Consider the following 25,277-nt stretch of genomic DNA (forward strand, 5'->3'; position numbering starts at 1 on the left):
TCGTATTTGACAAGTTCTATCTGACTTGGGGACCCACCTCAATAGGCAGTGACGGAGGGGCCCAAAGTAACGGGAGGGATGTTACCTGGATTATTATCCACAGCCCCTTCAATAATAAAACACAGTGTCAAGGCGGATGGACGACTGACACTTTTTTAACAGTTCAGCTTTCCAGCAACTTCAAACTTAAACACAATTATGAATGGTGAAATAAGTAGAACATTGCAAAACTCACAAATTAAAACCAAAGCCCATTTTTCCATAAATGAGGAGTAGAAGGTTTGGATTTGAGCCGGGTGCCCACCTCTTGCAAGTGCCTGGGACCTCCCAAAACATGTTGGTGTTCCCACATCACCCTGGCTTCATTTGTTCCTCCCTTGGGTTCCCCTTATCCTGATTTATTTACTTACTATCATGATTATTAATTCTGATTTAGTTTTGTGCATTTTCTAAACTACTTAAATCTTCTTTGGAATAAGATAGGATATCATTATGATTGAACTTTAGGAGATGCCCTAAATTCTTCACTCAAAGCTTAGTTTTCTTTTTTTGCCTACAACTGTGATAAATTCGGTCATCGGATTTCACAATACATGGAAACTTTAGAAGAGAACAGCTGACAAAATGAGTGATCGTTTCTTCTTGATGTAGCAGTGCATATTAAGCCTACTGAATTGATGTTGGTGAATGCAAGAGCAAATGAATAAATGAGTGAATTGGTAGGCGAGTGATACCTTACAGCTTAACAAGGAGAAGACAGAAACTAAAAACAAATAAATGAAACGAAAGCATAGCAGTTGGGGTCCACTTGGTAAGGATGTGATCTATCTGCAAATCCTACGGATAGAAGCCTTTGACGATTATAGAGTTATAGTTAATATTGATATGTATGACTATTTCTTCAAGAAAAAAGTCAAGGTATGCTTGAATGTCTTTATTTATGAAGACAAGAATGTGTCCTGTACATTTTCGGAAACTTTCTGTTTGAAAATAAAGTTTTAAAACATAAAACTTAAGGAAGGGGTAATTTTCAGCTGTCTAGAAAGTTGCCTTCTTTGAAACGCTTCAGTCCTTGGCCATGTTTGGTACCTGAAGGGATGGGCTAATATTGTGAGTTCTCCTCTGGTAGGAACGACATCTCAGGGGAAGCAACGTAGGTGGAGAATGCAGATAGTTTAAAGGTAGGTGCTGATTCACAGGGTCATGATGTGTGGGGAGCGATCCCAACCAACCCCAGTACCATGCTGACATCCCTAAAAGTGTACTCGTTACTGCTAGGAAAGGGGGAGTTAACAGCAAGTATCCGAACAGTTCACTCCTTTGCTCCACCAAGCGATTGACAATGATTGACAATTAAGACCTCCGGACTGAATGACCTGCAGGGCGACCTGAGAGCAGTGAGGGACCCACGTGACCCAAACCTTAGTTTCTGCAATGCTACAAAAAAGAGGAGACAGTTCCTGGTAGTATGCTTAGAACTTTTTAGACAAAGGATGCTCCACGAATGGAAGATGTTATATAAGTGTTATTTTTATTTGAGACTTGAGTCCCATTGTGATGTAAATCACAGCCCTAGACTAAGGCCAACGCAGGGGCTGGATTTCCCCAGCAGCAGCTCTGGCTTTTTCATTTTTCCACCTGAGCACGGGAAGCAGCACCAGACAGGGCTACAGTTTCAGGAGAAACACCCGTTTATTATCTGGAGCCTGTTTCTCCTGGCCAGTTAAAGAGAGGTGATCTCAACCAGCAGGTTGAACCCACACTTAATGCTTCTCAATTGCAGTGAGCAAAGATTGACTTATTCTTTTTCGTTTACAGAATTATGCAAAACTCATTCCTGGAGCTACAGTAGGGGTACTACAGAAGGACTCTGGAAACATTCTCCAGCTGATCATCTCGGCTTATGAAGTATGATATTTCACTGCTGGGTTTTCTTTTTGCATTTCTTTGGTATTTAAAAACTAAGATATGTTTTAGGCTGTTAAATGCCCTCTCCTTTGTTGGTAGAGACAGTGCTTATCCAAAGAAAAGCTCTCTGCATTAATGGATATAAAAAATTATATCCAAAACATAAATTTTGTTCACCTTATTGGCAGATATTCTTCCCGGAAGGTGGGGCAGAATGTAGAAAAATCATAAACCTGATCATAAAGGTTGTTTTTATAGTAATAACCAACAACAGCACTGTCACCTGCAAAATTTTAATTCTACTGAAAAGGCTTCATGAGTCGTACAATTAAGCTTCCCTCTTCTCTGCCTGAAAAAAAATTAAGTTTAAATTGCCAACGAGTAACAGAGCTATGAGAACTAACTCCACAGGCTTAATGAGACTAAATCATAACTCAAGGGAAAAAACACCAAAGCACACCAGGAACCACTTTGTAGATTTTCTGCTTTTGAGAACCAAGGAAATTTTCCACTGGTTTTATGTCATATATGTACATAAATACATATTTTTTTCTTTTGCCTTGTCTTTGTAAATTAGTGCCTGAAGACAGAATTCTTCCCTTAAAATAAGATCCATACCTACAGGGTTGCTATGTTTTCTCTGTATGTCACCGTTTTATAACTCAATCAACAGTGGATGACCAGTTGCCAACTCTTTTTTATTTCGGTTCCTAAATATCATTATCATCCCCCCTTTTTGCCTTTACTTACAAAGAAACACACACACACACACACACACAAACACACACAAAGATGAAGCTCTAAGTTAGGACAGGAATGAAAAAAATAAACTTTTATAAAGCAGTAAAGCTCTAATATTTGCTCTAAACAGAATTACATAATAGCAGATGAATAAAATTCTAATTTTGATCCTTTAAAATGACAAATAAATGACCCATATGCACTCTATGCCAATACTTAGCATATACTGAACCAGTGTTCCTTGACATTTCAGAATCATCTGGAAAGTTTTTTAAAAATAGCTGTGTCCAGATTCCTCTCACAGATGTCTTGGGAGAATTTTAAGGGAAGGAAGAGTCACGTATTTTGAGGAAAAAACCCAGTGTTTTTGACATCACCCCACCAATTTTGAAACTCACCTTAATAGGGAAAAGCAAGTTTTTTTTCTCGAATACATTTTCTCAAAGAAGAAAATACAGATGGTCCATTAAAGTTATAGGATGAGAGGTTTTTTTAAAATTCATACCCTCAGAAACTTCAGTTTTCTTAGCTCACATAAAAAGTTAATCACCATGCTAGTTCATGCTTGAAATTCTTCCAGACAGGAAAGCTTGTCAACAAAATACCATAAAAACCTTCCTCCCTCTTATGCAGTAAAGTTTTAATGTGTAGAATCAAGTAAAATCACATGGCAATTCTTCACTGAATTAGAACACGCTCAATTTTCTTTAACTCAGGACTCTCAAAAGTGCTGGCCACTAATATTTTCAAAGGAGTTAAGCGAAGTAGAAAACAGTGAATTGTCAAAAATATTTCTCCTCCTGTCTGACCAGCCCTGTCTGTGCCCCTGCTTGCTCTGTCAGAGTTTATGTCTCACTTTACATCTCCAATCACTCACATAATTTACAGAGTAGTTGAAATCAAGACATCAAACATTTGAAGTGAATCTTGTGTCTTCATTTTACTGTCTCAAAAATATGAAGTGTCTGTTATTCTTATATCAAACCATCTTGCTCTGGAGGTATGATTGAAACTCTATGAGTCACTGCGAGGTATGCAACAGATCTTGGCACTGGTTCAAATTACTTTTCTGTTGTGTTATCTTTTAAATGTATCCTAAAAGGACCTTAAAATATGGGGATCCATAGACTAGATTTCTTTCCAACCTATAAAAAAGAGAGAGAAGGAAAGAGACTATCTTGAGAGAAAACATAAAACGCTTCTGACTTGTAGTGGGGCAGAGGCAAACAATTTGTGTATATGATTAGTGACGATAAACTTCAGCTCAGTATTTTACAGTGCTGTATTGACATTTAAAAAGCCTTAAATACCAGATGTGTATTCACCTGGCCATCATTCACTACTTTCCTTCCTTCCCTAACCACATAATAAAAGCTGCTGAAATACCCATACTCCCAAGGGTAAGGTCCTCTGTTGGCATTTAAGTTCCAGAAGGGAAGTGACTTGTTTTGTTTTGCCTGGTTCATAGTATATGCTCAATAAATGAATGAGTGAAAAGATGATACATACAAACAAACATTTACGTCTTTTCTTTGGGAAATTCACATTAAAATATTCCTGGTGAAATTTGCAATATGATATTCCAATTAGATCATTGCTGAGATTTCCTTCATTTTGGTTAGATTATGTCACTCACTACTCCTAATTGCTGTCATCTACAAACGTTCAGGTCATATCCCTCATTTCTCGTTTAGTTCACAGTGTCACTGTCTCCAACACAACTCCTGTCTTATTTCTTGATGATTTCAGCCCATATGTATACATATATATGATCCTTCCCGTACCCTGGACTCTCAGTTTCTTGAACTCTGCTTCTGAAACGATTTTGTTCCCTTCCCTTTTAATTACCTCCTCATACCTTCACACTCTTGTCATACCTTAAACGTTATCATTGCCGATAGTCTCAGTTACATGCAATCCATTCTCTGCTCACCATTTCCAATCTTTTCACCTCACTCTTGCTAGTTCCCCTAATATTTCTTCCAACCCATCAGGATCTCCAATTAATTGACCCTGTCCTCTGTGTACAGTTCCTCATCCCCTTGATGTCCTCTCTCACCTGGCCCCTCAGCTTAAATTCAAACATTGTGGTCACTCCTTAGACACTCTCTCAATTCCCCTGCACCTTATCACTCCTTTGAGGTGGTTGGCCAATAGTGGTCCTGGTAAAATCCAACTGTCCACTCTGCACAGCTGAATGGGAATGGGAAAAACATACAATTATGCTACCGGATCTCACTTTAAATTCATGATCACAGACTTCAAGCTGGCCCTCAATGCTGCCCAGCAACCGTGCTATATTTCTCTAGTAAACATCCAAATGGAGAGATCTAGGAGTCAGTTGATATGTTAGTGGGCACATCAGCAGAGTAACCTGGACTCTCCCAAACATACTTCGCCGTAGTTTTCTGCTTCTCAACTCATGGTAATTCCATCCTTCATGTGGCTAGGACCAAAAAGCTTGAAACGATCCTTGACTCCCCCCTCTTTCTTTCACACTGTACATTTAATCCATCAGGAAATCTTGTTGACTCTACCTTCAAATTTATTTAGAGTTTGATCCAATTGCTGCGTCTACTGTCCTCACCCTAATTGGAGCCACCATCCTCATTCACCTGAATTATTGCAAAAGCCTCCTAAATGATATTTCCCATTTCCACCTTTGGCTTCCTACAATCTGTTTTCAGCAAAACAGCCAGAAGTTTCATTAAACATGTTAAGTCAACTCCTATTACTCTTTTGTTGGTAACCCTAATTGCTTTCTCATTTTACGTAGAGTAAAAGCCGAGTTCTTTATAACAGTCTACGAGGACCCTATCAGGTCTGTTCCCCTCCACCCCATCACCTCTGACTTCACCTCGCGTTACTCTCCTCTAATTCTGCTCCAGTGCAGCAAACCTGCCCTCTTTGCTCTTCTGCTCCCAGAGCAAGGCAGACATGGTCCTGCCTTAGGGCCTTTGCATTGGCTGCACCCTTTTCCTGAAACACTCTGTTCACATATATCTGCGTGGCTAATTTCCTCTCACTTTCTTGAAATGTGACCCTCTTTTTTTTTTTTTTTTACATCTTTATTGGAGTATAATTGCTTTACAATGGTGTGTTAGTTTCTGCTTTATAACAAAGTGAATCAGTTATACATATACATATGTTCCCATATCTCTTCCCTCTTACGTCTCCCTCCCTCCCACCCTCCCTATCCCACCCCTCCAGGCGGTCACAAAGCACCGAGCTGATCTCCCTGTGCTATGCAGCTCTTCCCACTAGCTATCTACCTTACGTTTGGTAGTGTATATATGTCCATGCCTCTCTCTAGCTTTGTCACAGCTTACCCTTCCCCCTCCCCATATCCTCAAGTCCATTCTCTAGTAGGTCTGTGTCTTTATTCCTGTCTTACCCCTAGGTTCTTCATGACATTTTTTTTTCTTAAATTCCATATATATGTGTTAGCATACGGTATTTGTCTTTCTCTTTCTGACTTACTTCACTCTGTATGACAGACTCTAGTTCTATCCACCTCATTACAAATAGCTCAATTTCGTTTCTTTTTATGGCTGAGTAATATTCCATTGTGTATATGTGCCACATCTTCTTTATCCATTCATCCGATGATGGACACTTAGGTTGCTTCCATGTCCTGGCTATTGTAAATAGTGCTGCAATGAACATGGTAGTACATGTCTCTTTGTGGATTATGGTTTTCTCAGGGTATATGCGCAGTAGTGGGATTGCTGGGTCATATGGTAGTTCTATTTGTAGTTTTTAAAGGAACCTCCATACTGTTCTCCACAGTGGCTGTATCAATTTACATTCCCACCAGCAGTGCAAGAGTGTTCCCTTTTCTCCACACCCTCTCCAGCAATTATTGTTTCTAGATTTTTTGATGATGGCCATTCTGACTGGTGTGAGGGGATACCTCATTGTAGTTTTGATTTGCATTTCTCTAATGATTAGTGATGTTGAGCATTCTTTCATGTGTTTGTTGGCAATTTGTATATCTTCTTTGGAGAAATGTCTATTTAGGTCTTCTGCCCATTTTTGGATTAGGTTGTTTGTTTTTTTATTATTGAGCTGCATGAGCTGCATGAGCTGCTTGTAAATTTTGGAGATGAATCCTTTGTCAGTTGCTTCATTTGCAAATATTTTCTCCCATTCTGAGGGTTGTCTTTTGGTCTTGTTTATGGTTTCCTTTGCTGTGCAAAAGCTTTGACGTTTCATTAGGTCCCATTTGTTTATTTTTGTTTTTATTTCCATTTCTCTAGGAGGTGGGTCAAAAAGGATCTTGCTGTGATTTATGTCATAGAGAAACAAGTGACTCTCTTAATGAATCCCACCCTGATCACTTTTTAAAAATTGTAGCCTATACCCCCTGCCCACACTCTCTTAATCTTCATTATCCCACCCTAACTTTTTTCCATAGCATTTATCACCTTCCTGGTACTACATAATTTTCTTATTTATTGTGTGGTTTCCTTTCTGTCTTCCCACACTATAGTATAAACTCAATCAAGGGGTAAGCTATTTAGACGTTTTTGTTTCCCAAGCACCTAGAACAGTGTCTGGTACATAGTGGACACTCAATAAATATTTTCTGAATGAATAAACTGGTAATGTAACTAGTTGAGATAAAACAGATTTAAAGGGTATATGTTAATGCTAAATTGGCAGAAATTGAAATCTTAAGACATGGTGGGAATCATCTTTAGGACTGGGAAACGACACTTTAATCTCTGACAAAGACTACATTCTGAAAAGTCAGCCTGTGCCCATCTATGGAAGGAGTGACCACGTGGGGCAAATAACAAAGCAGGGAAGAGGAGTGACTTAGAATTTACAGTCAGCACCTTAGAATTAGGAGGAAAGCAGGGTTATCGTACCATGCAGTTGGCAAAATTATATTTCAGGAAAGTTTGAAGCAGAATATGCTTTTAAAATTCTATCAATGGAATGGGTATAGGGACTCTATCAAATCCTTTTAGATGAAGTATAACTTACTTCATAGTATTTTACAATTTGTTTTTATTCTGTTTTTTAAAAATAATTTGGTTTTGAAATTAATTTGAAATTATTTGAAATTAATTTGGTTTTGAAGTCCCCCAAATACAAACTTCTATAAAAGAAAGAGGAATAAAGAAGGTCTGAATAATAACACTAGCTTTCCCCAAACAGCAGCTCTCCCTTCCCCTTCCTTGACATTCTTCCTCCTGGGAAACGTTGCCTCTACGTACCCCTCTGCCATCACCCACACGCCCTGTATCTAGTCTTCCCCTCTTCCAGCCCCGTCATCGCATATCCCAGCCACTGCATCCCTGCTCCTCACGCCTCAGGCATGGTGAGTGCAGCAACATGCCAGCCTCCTTGACTTAAATCTTCCTGTCCCCTCCTCTGGCCTGTCCTGCACATGCCTTCCAGACAACCTCCCTGCAGCTGCCTTTTCAGTAAATCAGGCCCTTGCTGAAAAGCTTCATGGAATATTTCCCGCAGGTGTTAACTCATCTCTCCAAACCTCAGGGTTCTTTGTGGTCTGGTGTCTCCCCGGACAGTAGGGGTGCAGGCTTGGGCTGAGCCCCTCTTTTCTCCATTCTGTCCCACTCCTGGCACTGAGCTTTCTCTCTTTTGGTCCCCTCGCCTGAAATACCATTGTCATCCCCTCCACACATCTAAATCCAACACAGCCATTAAGGACTAGTCTTCTAATACTTCAGTCTTCACTGACAGCCCTCTTTCCTGAACTCTCCCAAACCCTCATGTATTACACAATTTTTTTTTTCTAATTTAATGGTACATTGACTGACGTTGTACGTTAACTGCTTCACTTGGTTCCACCTAATTTTTTTCAGCAAGATGATCATCTCGAGGGCAGAAATCCTGTCTTATACCCATTCCCCCAGACCTGGCTCTATACTAAATGTACAATAGGGACTCTATAAATTCCAGCACTGATTTCAAGGCACAGTTTCTCTCACATTTTAACATCTCTAAAATTGGGATACATTTTATAATTAGTCATGTCTTACCAATGCTTTCAACAGAATGGAAGTCACAATGTAGTTTTCATGGTCTGCACATGTATAATCTTGGCAGTAACTGTATGTGTTATTGCCACTTCAATTCGTTAAGTACACTGTTGGTAGTGTCGAGTTCAATTGCTATTTTAAAATATCTTCCAGGTTTGCACTATGACTCGATACTGAGAAGTTATTGTTTGTGCAGAAATGTACCAAAACTGAATAAGAGGGAAACAAATACTGATATCAGTGAAGCAAATATTCATTGTTGGAGGAATGATCTGTATTCCTTATAAAGTAACAACCAGCTGCTTTATGGGACCTAAAAATGATGATATGTAGGATACAAGTAAAGCAAGCTATTGTTATATTTTGTTACTGAGATACAGCAAAAGATTTGCCTTTTATATGCCAAGCAATGCAATTCAGGACTGGAGAAATTTTTCCAACCCTCAAAATGGATAAAATAATTTTTAAAGCAATGATAGATGGACAGGTTTGATTCATATGGAGTGCCAAACGATCTCGAGGTATTTTGTCATAGTTTACTTGTCATAAAATAATGGTGTATCTTAGAATTGATGACATCTTAGATTCGATAAAATATGATGTGTGTGTGTGTGTGTGTGTGTGTGTGTGTGTGTGTGTGTATTGCTTGCTTTTTTGCTTGAGTGGTGATATGGTGAATTTCTTTTAGACCCAATTTAATTTTATTTATTTGTTGTTTAATGAACATGATTCACAGATTCTTCTCTTCTGGCTCTATTTTTTGGTTGTGACTTCATTCAACTCTTTATGTCTTATCTAAAGGAACTCCGGTCTGAGGTGGAGCTGGAGGTGTTAGGAGACACAGAAGGACTCAACCTGTCATTCACAGCTGTCTGTAATACTGGGACCCCCTTTCCACACCAAAAGAAATGCTCTCACATGAAGGTGGGAGACACAGTAAGTAGACGGCTCATAGGTCATCTGAAAAAACATCTAGATGATCTGTCAGAAGTTACCTTAGTGCACTGAAGCTAGACTTTTCCGTTCAAGAATTTCAAAAGCGATTTTCGAAGATTTCCTAATAAATGCTTTCGCAAAGCTGATCCCCAAGCAGCTTTGTTTCTTCCCATGCATATTGGTGGCTAGCAGAAGATAATTAGTATTTTCTTTTTTTCCAGGCTTCGTTCAACGTGACTGTGAGTATACCAAACTGTGAGAGAAGAAGCAGGCACATTGTCATAAAGCCTGTGGGGCTGGGGGACGCCCTGGAGATCCTTGTCAGTCCAGAATGCAGCTGTGACTGTCAGAAGGAAGTGGAGGTGAACAGCTCCAGATGCAGCAATGGAAACGGCTCCTTCCAGTGTGGAGTGTGCGCCTGCCACCCTGGCCACATGGGTCCTCACTGCGAGTGTGGGGAGGACACGCTGAGCACCGACTCCTGCAAGGAGGCCCCGGAACTCCCCGCGTGCAGCGGAAGAGGCGATTGCTACTGCGGGCAGTGCATCTGCCACTTGTCCCCCTATGGAGCCATTTACGGCCCTTACTGCCAGTGTGACAATTTCTCCTGCGTGAGACACAGAGGGCTGCTCTGTGGAGGTAGGCCATGTCCAAATCCACCTTACAGGGCGACCTTGCACGTATCAAGGAAGGGCTTTGCATCCTTTGCACCTTCCACAGCCACCTGGGCACAGCAGGTGCTCAATAAATGTTTGCTGATCAGTTGAGTGGGTTGACCTTTAGACTAAGGTAACTGACCTTCCCTTATGTTTTTTTCTGGCTCTGACATTCCCTAGGGGTGAGATCTCTGCCAGCTGAACTTACATCTCTATTATTATTTCCCTGGGAGTAAGTAGGTAAAAGACGGATGCCTTCTCTTTGGTTATTACCCAGACGCCACAAAACTGCATGTAATCGAACTCCGTTATCTTCCAGACTATTCTGGATCAGGCTCTTGGTATCTGACTCAACTCTTAAATGCTTATTACTTTGGAAAGATAAAAAGCCAGGCTACTTAAGGAGCATACTGCAAAGGACGAGGGACACAAAAATTCTAAATGCACTTTCAGGGCCTTCATTCACCCCATGCATATTTATTAAACACCTGTTAGGTAACAGATACTAGGTTAGGCACAGGGTATAATAAAGATGAATAAGGACATATGTGAAGAAGGTTATGGAAAGGGTAAAAATGAAAAATCCTTGGAATTTTTTGAGACTGAGAAAAATTTTAAGTAGCAGAAATATTTATGTTCTAATATCCTTTGTAGAAGTAAAAATCACTTTAGTTTAAAGCTATATTACATATAACATGACTATTATAAAATCATTCTGAGAGATGCACATACATATTTAAGTACAATCTAGTCAGACAAGAATTACAAATGTGTTAATTATACTTTTAAATGATACAGATTTGTGTTACAATTGAAATCGTAACCGACTGCTGAATTTAAGCTCATGGCTTTTTTTTTTCTTTTCACAGTGTGTGAGCAGATAGCTTTTCAAAACAGAAAGCCATTATCTTTACAGAAAACTAAGCAAGTTACGTTTTCAAACCACAGTGTCAGGAACATATAAAAGAGACTGATTTTCAGGGAAAAAGGCCTTTGAAAAACATCTGATACCCTTAGAAGTGCGCCTCCGTTTCATTTCTTGGCTTTTGCTGTTGCTGCCAATAGACTCCTCTGAGGCTGCCTCCTTTCTTCCCCACCAAAGAGTGCAAAGTTTAGGGTCTGTCCAGATTGAGACACATTTCTCTCCCCTTTCATTCAAAGGTGTTTTTCCTTATCTAATGGGTGTGTTTCCAAACCCACATTGGTCTTCTTTTCACACAATGCAGACAGAACACAGCCTGAAGCCAGAGGCCGTCACCAAGTCTCGAAAAGAATCTATTCAGCAGAACCCCAGATTGCATTTCTAATAGAAATCTTTAATAAAATATGTGCTTAAGACATTTGAAATTGCCTTTCCAAAAAAAAAAAAAAAAAAAAAAACTCCAAAGTGTAATCAAATACAGTATAACAGCAATTATGACCCCACCTGTATTTCACCCTTTATATCTGAAGTCAGAGGTCTAAGGCTGTGTAAATCGATGGGTTATGTTCAACAACACAGTTCTTCCCATTTTTTGGTGGTGTTTCAGTTTATTTTGTGTCACGCATGCAGACAGACATAGATTCAGAGTCAACCTGATCTGTGTATTTGTAGTTCAGATGGTCTGACAATAGTGCCTCTCTTTGAATCAGATACAGTGATCGCTAAAGAAATTCTATTTAGAAAATACAATTTTTTTTCATTTGGACTCAGAAAACTTCACCAATGCCCATTTCCTTCATACATTGGGGTACTTTCCCATCCTCAACCATGACTGTTTCTCGAATGCTTTTTTATGTTCAGTAACATCTCAAAGGATGTTCCTCTATTATTAGTAACTTTCTCTTTTAAAAGGTATAACAAAAGTGCAGTCATTCAAATTCAACGAAGAACAATGGAGCACCTACTATGTGCCTGGCATTGTGCTTAGTGTAGGGATAAAACTGATCCTGGCCTTGTGAACACACAAGCTATTGTTGCTGTTGTTTGTCACAGAGGCCTGACTATGCTACAGGCTCATTTCTCATGTAAATCTCACTTATTTTACAACCAACATACTCTGCAATGTGCTGCTTCTCTGAAGGGCCATTATCACAATGTTCTTTTCATGCACCTTCTTCCATCCATCTGTAAGCACTCAAAGATAGAGGGCTCCATTGATTTTTCCCTTGCCCAAATTCCATTAGTCATTTAAATTTTGATTCTAAGAGACTGGAAACTCTAACAGGCAAACAGCACTACAGAAAAAACTTCCTGCCATTGTGCACTGAGTTATCAGTCAATGGCATTCCAGAAAGATATCTCCCTCTCAAAAGAGCCTGATAATTTTTTCTTGATCTTTGGTTATCATCTTGCCTCTACATGAAGCCATTATGAAGTTGTGTTGTGGTTGTTATTGTTGTATGAACAGGTACCTTAGATAATCGGCTGTTTGTGGATATGGATTAACAACATGTGTGACTGGGTTAATGGTTCTGGAAGGCCCACAGAAAGGGAGGGTTTCTAAGTTCTGAAAGGAGCTCTTGGAAGGGTTTTCTAAAATTTCTGCCAAGGAATTCTTATATGCAGTGATACACTTGGGCATTCTCAAAGCCTTTGGAAGTGCACATTTCATTTGACAATATTTATATACCGTATACATTTTTCAGAATAAACTTCAATGTGGAAATCACCCCCCTATCATGAAAGTAAGTTTCCCCTCTTGCTGAGGAAGAAACAAAAAGCAATTGTACTTTAGAGGATAGCTTACATATAAAAATTAAATGAATGGCTTTGGCCTAAATAAACTAACTATTCTTAGCTTGGAATTAATTAGTTCAATTATGAATTAAATAGGTTATGAAATGCAGTCTTAATGTCATGGATCCAGATAAATTTCAAGTCATCTTTCATTAGAGAAGTGTAAGTCTGTTTAGTATATATATGTACAAATTACTATATTACCCTCTCTATATAGATATAGATGATACAGATACAGATGTAGATATATAAATATAGATATAGATACAGGTACATATACACCAGGAGAAGTCAGAATCCAGCTTCAAAAACTTTGTGGTTTATCCTTTGTTCTGTGATTTCCTACTCCATGTCTCTTAAGGCCAGGTCATGAAGATAGAAAAGTCACGACCTTCTAGACCAAAGTTTACAAGAGAAAACCCAGAATGCTTCTTTCTACAATGAACATGGCAGCGTCTCCTACAAATGGAAACCTGCCTCACTTGTGATTTCTTTTACATCTGTTTGGTTTTCAGTATAATCACAGGAGTTTTAATACTGATGGATAATTTTGCTATCAGATTCTTCTTACTGGATAGTGTTTAGGAGTAATGATAATAACTTATATATTGCTTATTTATGGGCCAAGCACTGTTCTAAACATTGTTATATATTATCTCAGGTAATCATCATAACAATCTGATGAAGTAGTGCTATTAATAACCCCTCCTTACCAATGAGGAAACTGAGGCATAGAAAGGTTGAATAATTTTCCCAACTTGTCCCTGCCCGTACCAGAGCCAGGACCCAAACATGTGCTGTCTGGCTCTACACCTGTGCACTCACCCACTACGTACTCAACCACCGCCACCATGCCCACATGCCTTTGGAATGTTGCCAAAGAGCAAAACTTGGGAGGCGATGGCTGGTGTGCTTTTCCTTTTCTGAAGAAAAGTGTCAGTTATGAAATTTGTAAGTAAATGCTGTTTGTTTGGAACAGCAAAAGCTAATTTAGGATCTTGTGCATGGCAGGCACCCAAAAAATATTATGAAAGCGCACATGAGCCCATTTACCTGAAACACTTTATTTAACATTTTACAGTAGTTCGGACGGTACTCTGTGGCCAGTTCTTCAGGAGCTCTTCAGGAGCCGCTCTTGTCTCTCAGCCTCTTCTGTGACGATCCCTTTCTCTGATTACATCTTAAATGCTGATGCTCTCCAGGGATTTCCTCACTCTATCTGCTTGCCCTAGATGATCTCATCCACATCAGCTTCAACTGCCATCTATCCCTGGTGGACTCCAAACCCCAAACTTCAGGGCTATATATACATATTCAACCACCCATGGGTCCCTCAAACTCAACAGAACCAAAAATGAACTCATCGTCTTCCCCGTCCTAAGCTGCTCTTTCTTCTCTGCCTCAGAACAATCTATTCATTTAACAATTAAGCACTCTCTGTGCCAGGCACTGGGGATAAGGCACCGCATGAGTTACTTCCATTCCAGGGCAGTAGACAGCAGCTCCATCCAGCTAGCAGCCCAGGGGGGTGACCTGGGGAGGATTCCATCCTCTCTCTTCCCCTCCCCCACCGCCCTGGGCATCCCATGCAGTGAATTTCACCTGAACCCTTTCCTCTCCATGCCCATGGACACTGTTCAGGGCCTCATATCTTCTTGCCTCTATTGCTGGGAGAACCTCCTTGCTTTTCGGTGTCTAGTTTGACTCTCTCTACTGATGCCAGGACATTTCTAGACACATATCTATCTCTTCAGGTCTCTCCCTTACTTAAAATTTTGTAACTTTCAGGATAAAACCTCTTACTTTAGTCCATAAAGCTTTTCATGATGTGATTTCTGACTTTTGTTGACCTTTTCCTCCTATCCTCACGGACACCCCATACACACCTTTGGCTTTATTCATGTGACTTTACTATGGGTATTAAGCAGGTCACGTGATTACACACTTCTGTCATTTACCTATGCTTTTTTCTCTGCTTATAATGCACGTAACCCTCTTCTTCTATCCTTATCTTCCAAATTCAGCTCAAGCATCACTTCCTCTGGAAACTTCCCCAAATCTCTTGTCTAATTTGGAAACTTCCTCTGTGTGTATGGCACTTATCACGTTGTACTTATTAGCAGTAGTATCTATTTGCCTGTCTCCTACACTAAGCTATAAGCTCAGCCACCTTGTCTTATTTAATTTTGTATCCTCAAGCCTAAAACAATCTTTGGCACATGATATATGCTCAATTAAAATTTGTTAAATAAATGAATTTGTTGGGCGCTCACTGTATGCCTGTAGGACATCTAGTTGGTGAATACAAAGCTAGGAGATTTACACGTTATCTCATCTGACCACAACCATTGGAAGCAGCTTTTATTCCCTCTACTTTATAGCTGAGGCTTTCATGATTACTCAGCTTGAGTGATGTAGAGGTGGGGTTACTAAAGTCTATCTTGTATGTCTATCCTATGGCATCTTAATTGAAAGCAAAAAATTTTAAAAACTACATCTATCTATCTATCTATATATATATACACACACACACACACACACAGTTGGCCCTTGAACAACACGGGTTTGAAGTGCGTGGGTCCACTTATGTGCAAATTTTTTTTCAATAAATATATTGGAAAAATTTTTGGAGATTTGCAACAATTTGAACATACTCACAGATGAACTGCATAGCCAGAATTATCAAAAAAATATTTAGTTATGTCATGAATGCATACAGTATATATAGATACTAGCCTATTCTTACATAGGCGTAAGGTGAGTGATATTTAATATAAAATTAATAATGTGTTAGTTTTCTTACTGTTTTATAACTTTGCTTTCAAAGCATTATATTACTGTACAGTATGCCTTTCTCATAATTGGACAAACTGCATATCAGCCTACCATTACAGGTAAGTGGCTTTTTAGAAAATGTAATCATGCTTCTATGTGAATATGTCTATAATACTGTATGCCATAAACACTTTTAACAATTCATTCGTTGGTGTATAGGCTAGGCTACTGGGAAGCAATTATATCAATTATACTAGGCTACCATAAAGCAATCATATTGCTGCTTCTTCATTATCAAGGCATGAATAGCTATACCTATAAATAAATATGAATTTCTTTTTCACATTATCTTTTCATTTTTGATGTCTAATGTTGGTAAGTTGTATAATATCTACAGCGTTATAAGACAATATTGATGTAGGTACTGCCAGATGATTCGTCTTGTGAATTTACGGCACTGATAAATACAGTACGGTACTGTAAATGTATTTTCTCTTCCTTATGATTTTCTTAATAACATTTTCTTTTCTCTAGCTCACTTTATTGTAAGTATACAGTATATGATATGTATAACATACAAAATATGTGTTAATCAACTGTTTACTTATCAGTGAGGCTTCCAGTCAACAGGAGGCTGTTAGTAGTTAAGAGTTGAGGGAGTCCAAATTTATCCTCAGATTTTGGCCTGGGGGGAGGGGTGAGAGTGGGGCGGGGGCGGGGAGAGTGGGGCGGGGGCGGGGTGTGTCAGTGCCCCAACCCATGCGTTGTTCAAGCGCCAACTGTATATAACACACACGTACTTGCACACACACACACCAAGTAGCTATTATAGGCCTCTGGACTATCTTATTTCATCTGGTTATAAATTCTGTTGGATATAACATCAGGCAATCAAGTTGGTTCAGTTAAGAGACCAGATCAATGAATATACACAGTTCGCAAAATACGTTCCATAAAATCTATCTACGCTTACTCCCCCCCAGCACCCACACACACGCACTCACTTTTTTTCTCGTTTTTTTCTTGTCTTTTCGATGGTGTTCAAAGGCAAAGAGAAAAGATGGCCCCCAAGATCCGGAAGTGGCTTTAGCCCTAAGAAACCCGGGGCTTTGTTTTGCAGATAACGGCGACTGTGACTGCGGCGAGTGCGTGTGCAGGAGCGGCTGGACGGGCGAGTACTGTAACTGCACCACCAGCACGGAGCCCTGCATCTCCGAAGACGGGGCGCTCTGCAGCGGGCGAGGGGGCTGTGTGTGCGGCAAGTGCGTTTGCACGAACCCCGGAGCCTCGGGACCCACCTGCGAACGTTGTCCCACCTGTGGCGATCCCTGTAACTCTAAATGGTAATGTCTCTACGCTCACCAGTCCTTTCTGTCCATAGGGTTCATGGTGATCAAAGTTATAATGACATTTTATACACTCAGACCTCAGATTGTTCTTGCTGGCTTTGGTCTCCAAGCCTCCATTAAAACACACAAACCTGCAGGGCCCCTGCGATCGTCAGCCTGGAACGTCAGCCTCTCCCTTGCCTCTCAGCGCTGATGATCCAGGACCACAAAGTCACATTTCTGCAAGAGAGCCTAGCCGGGAAGCTGAGCTGATGTCCCACGCTGATAACATCGACAGTCTCTCCCTTACAGTACCAACCACACATCAGGAATGCCCTGGGAGTAGACTGAGGACACTCACATTCAGTACTTTTTTAAGGGAAACAGACAAGCTTCTTTCTTATCTAGACGTTTATAGCCTGACCTTACTGATTCATTCCTATCTATAAACTCATAAAGGCAAAGAGGCAGAAAGACGATCTTGGCTTTCCATTCCTTCCCTCTTCTTTACCACTCATGCTCTTTGGCACCTTTCTTTGGTTGTCATTCTACACAGCTATTGTGACTGACACTTTCTTTTATACAATGTGAACAACAACAGCAACAAAACAACCGCATTGTTTTTATTTTCCAGTAAAAAAACAAAAAAAAAGTTTCTTTGCTTGGCAGCTAACTTCTTAATGAAAGCGGGGCAACATTTGCAGGTTAAGTGAAGCAAATCTCCAAATTGGCTGTGTTAGGACATTGCAGGTATAATATATTATACAGCAAACGTGCTTAAGCAGTTCATACTTTCATTAACTCTGGTACCTGAAATGGGGACATGTGCATTTCCAATGTAAACAAAGTAAGAAAATCAATATCAATATTCACTCAGTGGTTGCTCACTATCCAAGGTGTCAGAACTTCTCTGTCACTGTGCCTGGACATATGCCAAGAGAAGCACGGGTGCAAGGTTAGACTCACTTGAATAGAATTTAATATAAAATGTCATTTCAAGGTATTTCTTCTATTATTTTTCTATTTTATCTTCTCTGTAAACATGATTCAATCTTCTTTGAAAAATTTTTTTATTTAACCATAGTTGATTTACAATGTTGTGTTAGTTTTAGGTGTTCAGCTTCAGATTCTTTTCCATTATAGGTTATTACTAGATATTGAATATAGTTCCATGTGCTATACGGTAAATCCTTGTTGTTTTCTATTTTATACATAGTCGTGTGTGTATGTTAATTCCAACTTCCTAATGTATCTCTCCCCTTCCCCTTTCCCCTTTGGTAACCAGAAGTTTGTTTTCTTTGTCAAACATAATTCAATCTTAAATCTGGTTTATAAGACGTGAAATTAATAGTCCAAGTAGTTTGAATTTGAGAAATCGGGTAGAGTGATCCCCTTGGTGTTTGTTAGGTTTGAGGTGAAACCGTTCTATTTATACTTTCATGCACTTATTTATCAAATAGGTATTAAGTACTTACTATAGGCCAGGAATCATGTTAGGCCATAGACATACAGTGATACTGAAACAGTTACAGTTCCTGCTGTCACAGCTGCTGAGCATCTACTGGGAAAGACAGAACATTTTAAAAAGTAATTATAACGATATCTGGGCTAACAGTCACAATAAGGGATAGAGAGGGTGCAGTGGAACTCTATGGCAGGAGATAAAGCTACCAGACTAGCTCGGGCGGCCATCAGCGGGATGCACAGAGGTGTAGAGCCTTCAAGGGCTTTCGCAATCTCAAGCAGCCCCACTGCAAAACCACTCCAAGTAAATATATAACCCAGATACGTGCAGTGTGCTTGCAGTGCAAAGACCACTCCCAGGTAAGACTGCTACCCCTGCTCCACGTAGATTGCTGCTCCTAAACCCTTCCAGCAGAGGAATTCAGAAGCTTCCACTACAAGGGAACTAACTGATAAGGATCAGGGAAAGCTTGCCTAAGAAAGTGCTGTTTCAGCTGAGAGTTGGTGAGGCATGGTGGGCGTGGGGAATGTTTCCAGCGCTTAGAGGAGCACACCTTTCCTGGGCCAGCACAATGTGTGCCCACAGTAAGAAAACTTGCAGCTTCGGGTTACTCCAAACGCTATCCATCTGTAAAGTGATTGTCAGCACGAGATTAATTCAGGGTCTAAGTTTACTTTCCTGTGTAGACATCATTAGAGTAGCTTAATTCCTGGGCTATGTTCTTGGAAATACACTTTTCTATAAGTAGCAATCCTTTATTTAAAAACCTGCATTAATGAGGATCCAGGCTGTAGTCCTCAGCTTTTGAAAATACCCCTATCAAGGCTTGGACGCATTCACAGAAAAGTGAATCTTTAAAATAGTCATTCAGGACATATGAGAATTCTTGGAATTCTTGTTAAAACACAGACCATTTCTATTAAGAAAGTCACACTTTGTCTAGTACCATAAACCCTTCCCAGGAAAATGTTTAATGAAAATATAGCTAAATCAAATACCAAAATAATTGGGTTTTTTGTTGTTGTTGGGGGGAAAAAAATTTTAATCTAACCAATCAGAAGCAATCAGTACAGATGAATGAGGATAGTAGCTATTATCAAGGCTGGCTCATGGAACACTGATTACTGAATGGAATTCAGAATAAAGGAGTTTCCTCTTGGACATCACCCAACCATCTTTCTGAAAGTAACGAAACACAATATCCTCTCTGAGACACTCCTATAGCCAGAACCATAGTAACAGCATTAAAGCAACATCCCAGCTGCGTATCTATTTTCCACCAACACAAACTGATCAACTCTGTTGAATAATGTTTACAGGAGCTGCATTGAATGCTACCTGTCTGCAGATGGCCAGGCCGGAGAAGACTGTGTTGACAAATGCAAATTAGCTGGTGCGACCATCAACGAAGAAGAAGGTTCTACTTGTTTGAAATTGCTTTCCTTTCCTTTGCACAGTTTTGGAGAGGCAGAAATTCGGTGGAGGGCTCTTCAGTAGCTCGACCTCATTTGTACTAGGGTGTTAATTCACTCGCATTCATTTCTAAGAGTAAATGCATTCCAGAAGGCTAAAGACTTGATGGTTTGGGAGACAAGCAATTTAAAGTCCCGGCTATGCTATTTGCTGTGTTGCAAATTCATCTCTGCTTAACACATGCAATTGGAGAGAATTCCAGAATGCTATATTTTTTTGAATTAGAAGAGTGGAAAATTGAAGAAATAGCTAAATGTTAACCTCCTAACCTGAAATCATCCTCTATCGTCCGATTACCTTATTTCACGATAGGACAAAGTAAGGTATAATATGGGTTTTCTGACAGCAACTCTCAGACACCAGGCAGTTTCTGGTTAGTGGCCATTTTTCCTGCCCTCCCCTGCATATGCTTTTACTCCCAGCTTTCCAAACATAGGCATTACATGGTCATCCTTAATTCCCTGTTGCCTTGGTCCCAAACTACGAGAAGGGCCTGTTACCTTTAACTGCTAAGCAAACTCTGCTCTTGCTTCCACCTGCCATTTTTGAAGTTACTTACTTAAAATCAGATTCTTTCTAATGACAAGATATTATCTCAAATCTGTAAATTGGTTGTATTTTTAGCTGGCAATGCATTTAAAAAATAACTTGTGAACTTTAAAACAAAGCCGATGACTGACTTCTCCCAAAGGGACCATCTGGGGGATTTGTTTTTCCATCATCACAAACTCCCTGCCTTACCCCTGCTGCTCAGGTAGGGACGTTGTTCTGCACGCCTCAGAGGCACCGCCACGGTGCATCTCAGGAGGAGTGGGATAACAGACGATCATTTATGACACTCTAGGATATGTATCTTGAATAGACAAAGCTAGAATACAGAAATTAATCCATTTCCAAAGTGAAATAAGTTAGTGATATTTATATTGTTTTGAAACTTACCAACACTGTTTTAAAATTGAGGTTTCTGACTGTGCACAGTTAAATAACCCTGTGTGGAGGGGCGTGATTAGTGCTCATGAAACCCCTTGCCTGTGCTTTTCTGGTGCCTCAGATAAATATGCCAAATAACCATAAATTGGACAAGACGGTATGTACCTTACACTAATACCGAAGGTGAGATGCAGTAGAAGCACCGAGTAAAGTGGGATTTGTAGCCTGTCCACATTAGTAACTAGAACAAAATCTCAGCATATCCTTCTGGCTTCATTTCACAGCACACAGTTGGGATATTTACCAAGTGTTTTAAAGAAATGACTAAAAATTGCAGAAAATGCCCTGCAAATGACTAGAACTGAATTGACTAGCAGCGTGAGAAATCTAATGTGCTGAGGGGAAAAAAGAAGTAAACCTTGGAAACATGTAAATCATGAACAGGGAATTACTATATTTAAATACACAGTTTTCTGAGTATAGGTTATCATAAATGCTTGGATTTGAGAGGAAGACAAGATTCTCAAGTGGCATTTAAAATTTTTGCATTATTTTTCTTGTATAATTGACTAAATTACCTTCAAAATAGGGGACTACAACTATTTCTAGCTCAGAAATCAAAAATAATAATTGGATTACCAGTACCGTTTAAAGCACTAATCTTGATGAATTCGAGAGAAAAACTATCTTTGTCAGCCTGTGAATTAAAAAAGTCACTCTTCTAATGGGCCTTTTTATAAGTCCTATTTCAAGTTACTCATCCAGTTATGTTATTGATCATATTATCTTGAAATTATCACAACATCTTTGCTCTTCCATGGGGTCTTTTATCAGCCCATTCTCCCCCTAATAAGGACATGGAGAGTAAAGTAAGATAACCATAAACTTCATAATCTGAATAAATTATTCCTCACCTGTGCTGTGGTGACTTGTGTGAGTAATTCTAAGGACATATGGTTTAACTTTATTCACTCCATTTTACTGAAGTAGAAGTTTTTAATTTACCCCAATATTCATGTACTCAGAGCATTGTTACTCAAAGTGTGTTCCATGGAACACTAGTTCTGAAAGTGTTCAATGGACAAAAGCACCCATGGTCATATAAACTTTGTAAATGGGAAGCTAAGCTTTTTGTTTTTTTTGCAAGACTGAGAGTTGTCTTGTATATTAAATTAAATGTGCATTGTGAATTTGCAGGAGAAGCAAAGGGAGGAATTAGAGTAAGGAGGGATTCTCAAACTTATTTGACCACAGAACTCTTTTTTTCCCCCCCTTGGGAAACTGTTTTCTCTGAGAACTACTGCCTCAGCCCCAAAGGCGAGGTCTTAAACACATGGTTATCTTGATTCAATGGTGCAGACAGTTTATATTTTCCACATCTTTTCTGGACCTTCCCAGACCCCAGCCTTTTCACCTCCATTCTCACATTTCTTCCTTTTCTAAGTATGATTTCACGGACTGCCTGAGATCTTATTTTCATCGTATTATTCTAGAACAGCACTGCTAGCACTCATAAAAGTGGGTAAAAAAGAAAGGTCCATTTCTAATGAACCAACAAAAGAAAACCTTAGCAGCTAATTATGCAAATCTCCAGCCCAAGCTGGACCTTTTCACTGCACATTCAATAATGCATTTTAATACCCAAACACTACAAAACAGGCTAAATCTAGAGTCATAACAGTCATGCAAAGGAGTGGTGAAGTAATTAAAGCAAGAAGGGAGTCGTGACTCAAAGGTCATATTAGCGGTTCCATTAAAACTTTAAAAATCCTGGCCAAGTAAATTAAGCCTCCCTGTGCTTCAGTGTAGCTCTTTAAGGGAAAATAAAAAAGCAGGATTAATATTACTGAAAGGAGTATTATGAGCTGTCCACATATTTTCTACCTGAGAATAAAATGTTCCATTAAGTAAGTTTGAGAGGAACAGGGCGGGTGTCCACTGTCACGGCAGAGACGGGGAGGGAAGGAAAAGAACTCTCCAAAACAAAAAAAAAAAGCATATTCCTGGAGACTTCATGAATCCTTGCTAACTGGGTGGTTTGGTAGGAGAATGTGTGGTGGAGGTCATCTAAAAATGACCAAAGTATGAATTATATATACAGTGAAATGTATTTGATTAGTGAAATGTCACAAATTTCACTAATCAAATGCTGCCCAGAGGTGCCCAAACCTCTTCATCAGAATCACCTCATTAAAAATACTGTTAACAATTCACTAAAATGCAAACTCCTGTCCAAACCACGGACTTCTCAACTCAGAAGAGCCAGGGTGGGTCCCTGGAATCCACCACTGCAGAACTCTGAGGTGATTTAGATGATGGTAAACATTTAGGACCAGATGAGAATAATTTGTAATTAGATTTCTTAATATTCCTATGTAAATAGATGCTTCTAATGGATCCAAAGACAGTTTGTTCACTTATATTTATCCTCTGAAATCTTATTAATAATGCCAAATGTTTTACTAGTCCCTGTTGTGATAGATAATACAGGCATGCTTCTTACAGACTCTGGCATGAGATGTTTAACTTATAAATTAAATGCAAAAACAACTTAATTTTCTATCTTGCTATGGCGATAGCATTGTTGAACCAAAAAATAGACTATTACTTAATTTTTCTTTGTTAGAATCAGAGGAACACATGTAGATTCTGTTTTATTAAAATCTTTTTATGTTGAAGCTAATGAGAAAAGTTATAGGTCTAACAAGACTATGTCCAAGATTATCTGGGACAGTCCCAGTTTTGTATTCTGACCCACTGTGTCATAATATACTAATTTTGGATCATATGTCTTAAAATTTTAGGATAAGAGCAAAAGGTCATTCTATTTACAGGTTTCTGAAAAAAAGTGTTTGTAACAGTATCATTAAAAAAGTCTCTAACTTAGAAGATAAGAGAACTTTAAGCAAGTTTTTTGTTTTTTTAATTAGAAAACTCCTATGTAATTTTGGCATAGGTACCAGATCACTAAAATGGCTCATAAATAGTATTAGCATCTTAGACTGACCATTTTACTATATTATCAATTTCGGTCATGACATTCATTTTCTGCTTCTTGCCTAAGCTCAACATTTTTCTTCTACTTGGAAAAGATTTGAGGAAAACTGAATTTTTTTTAATTGAGAAAAGGGCTATACTGAGCGGTAGGCCCACTGTCATCCTGGTCTCCTTTTATTCTGGGATTTACCTTTATCCTGGTGGTCCCTGAGCTACGTAACACTTCACTTTCCATTTCCTCATATTAATTTATATTTACTGTTTTGACAATACGTGGCCAGCAATCTTGACTATGCCATTGAGGGAAAGACCCCTTTAGAAATACCACTATCAGTTTGGACTGTGTAGTCCCTTTCTGAAATATAATCTCAGCTTCCTCCCAGATGCTGTCAGCCAAGGAGAACGTATAGCTTCCTCATTACCATAATCAGAGCCATCCTATTCTCAAGACAGCTAAGGGTACCTGCCTTGAAGTACTTCATTCTACTGAAATCCTCCCACCATCATTTTGATGGGTGCATTCGATGGTCAGTCCTGACTGACCACACCTGGAACTGTTCTTCTGGAACAGGAGTAGAAACTAAAACCTCAGTGGATAGGGAAAATTCTATGTCTTTTCTATTCCTATTCTGTAATGTTGAAAATTCCTATTTGTATAATAAAACTCAGTGCCACTTTGCTTTAAAAAAAATCTCTTTTGGAATCTCATTTAACCTAATGAATGACTCTTTTATCTACAGATTTCTCAAAGGATAGTTCTGTTTCCTGTTCTCTGCGAGGAGAAAATGAATGTCTTATTACATTCCTAATAACTACAGATAACGAAGGGAAAACCATCATTCACAGCATTAATGAGAAAGGTGGGTGACATGCCTTCCCTTGCCAATGGTAAGAGATGTTACATGGGAGAGGAGAAAACAACCAGAAAGTTGCTCTGGGTAGCTTGCCAGGAAAGACATTTCCAAATTTTGATGGAGTGCCTCTACTTTCCCAGTGACTGAAAGATACCTGTTGAAAGGTTTGATATGTTCCAACGCCTCTTATTAAGACCAAAGAACAAGAGAAGTGTTTTTGTACCAATCCCTGAAAGCTGGCTGATGAATTGTAGAAAGGTGGACCAATTAAATGCAATGAAAGCAAAAGGTATGTTTTTAGGAAAGACTGACAGGGAAGAGAAGCATAGCAGTCTAAGAGAACGAGCTTTTTTTTTTTTGCGGTTCGCGGGCCTCTCACTGTTGTGGCCTCTCCCGTTGCGGAGCATAGACTCCGGACGCGCAGGCTCAGCGGCCATGGCTCACGGGCCCAGCCGCTCCGCGGCATGGGGGATCTTCCCGG

The 25,277-nt window shown here is 39.4% G+C and overlaps 1 protein-coding gene across 2 annotated transcripts in view; it reads left to right on the forward strand.

The window, feature by feature from the left end:
* The window catches only part of ITGB6 (integrin subunit beta 6), a 67,861-nt gene that overhangs the window by 31,792 nt on the left and 10,792 nt on the right, over positions 1-25,277 (forward strand). For both annotated transcript variants that reach the window (XM_060016700.1, XM_060016701.1), the window contains exons 8-13: positions 1,819-1,908; positions 9,465-9,599; positions 9,821-10,238; positions 16,870-17,092; positions 19,862-19,959; positions 24,683-24,802. In XM_060016700.1, coding sequence (XP_059872683.1) covers positions 1,819-1,908; positions 9,465-9,599; positions 9,821-10,238; positions 16,870-17,092; positions 19,862-19,959; positions 24,683-24,802 — 1,084 coding nt within the window. The remainder of the gene's footprint in view (positions 1-1,818; positions 1,909-9,464; positions 9,600-9,820; positions 10,239-16,869; positions 17,093-19,861; positions 19,960-24,682; positions 24,803-25,277) is intronic.

Source organism: Delphinus delphis, chromosome 7, assembly GCF_949987515.2.
Source record: "Delphinus delphis chromosome 7, mDelDel1.2, whole genome shotgun sequence".
In the NCBI taxonomy this organism is placed as follows: Eukaryota; Metazoa; Chordata; class Mammalia; order Artiodactyla; family Delphinidae; genus Delphinus; species Delphinus delphis.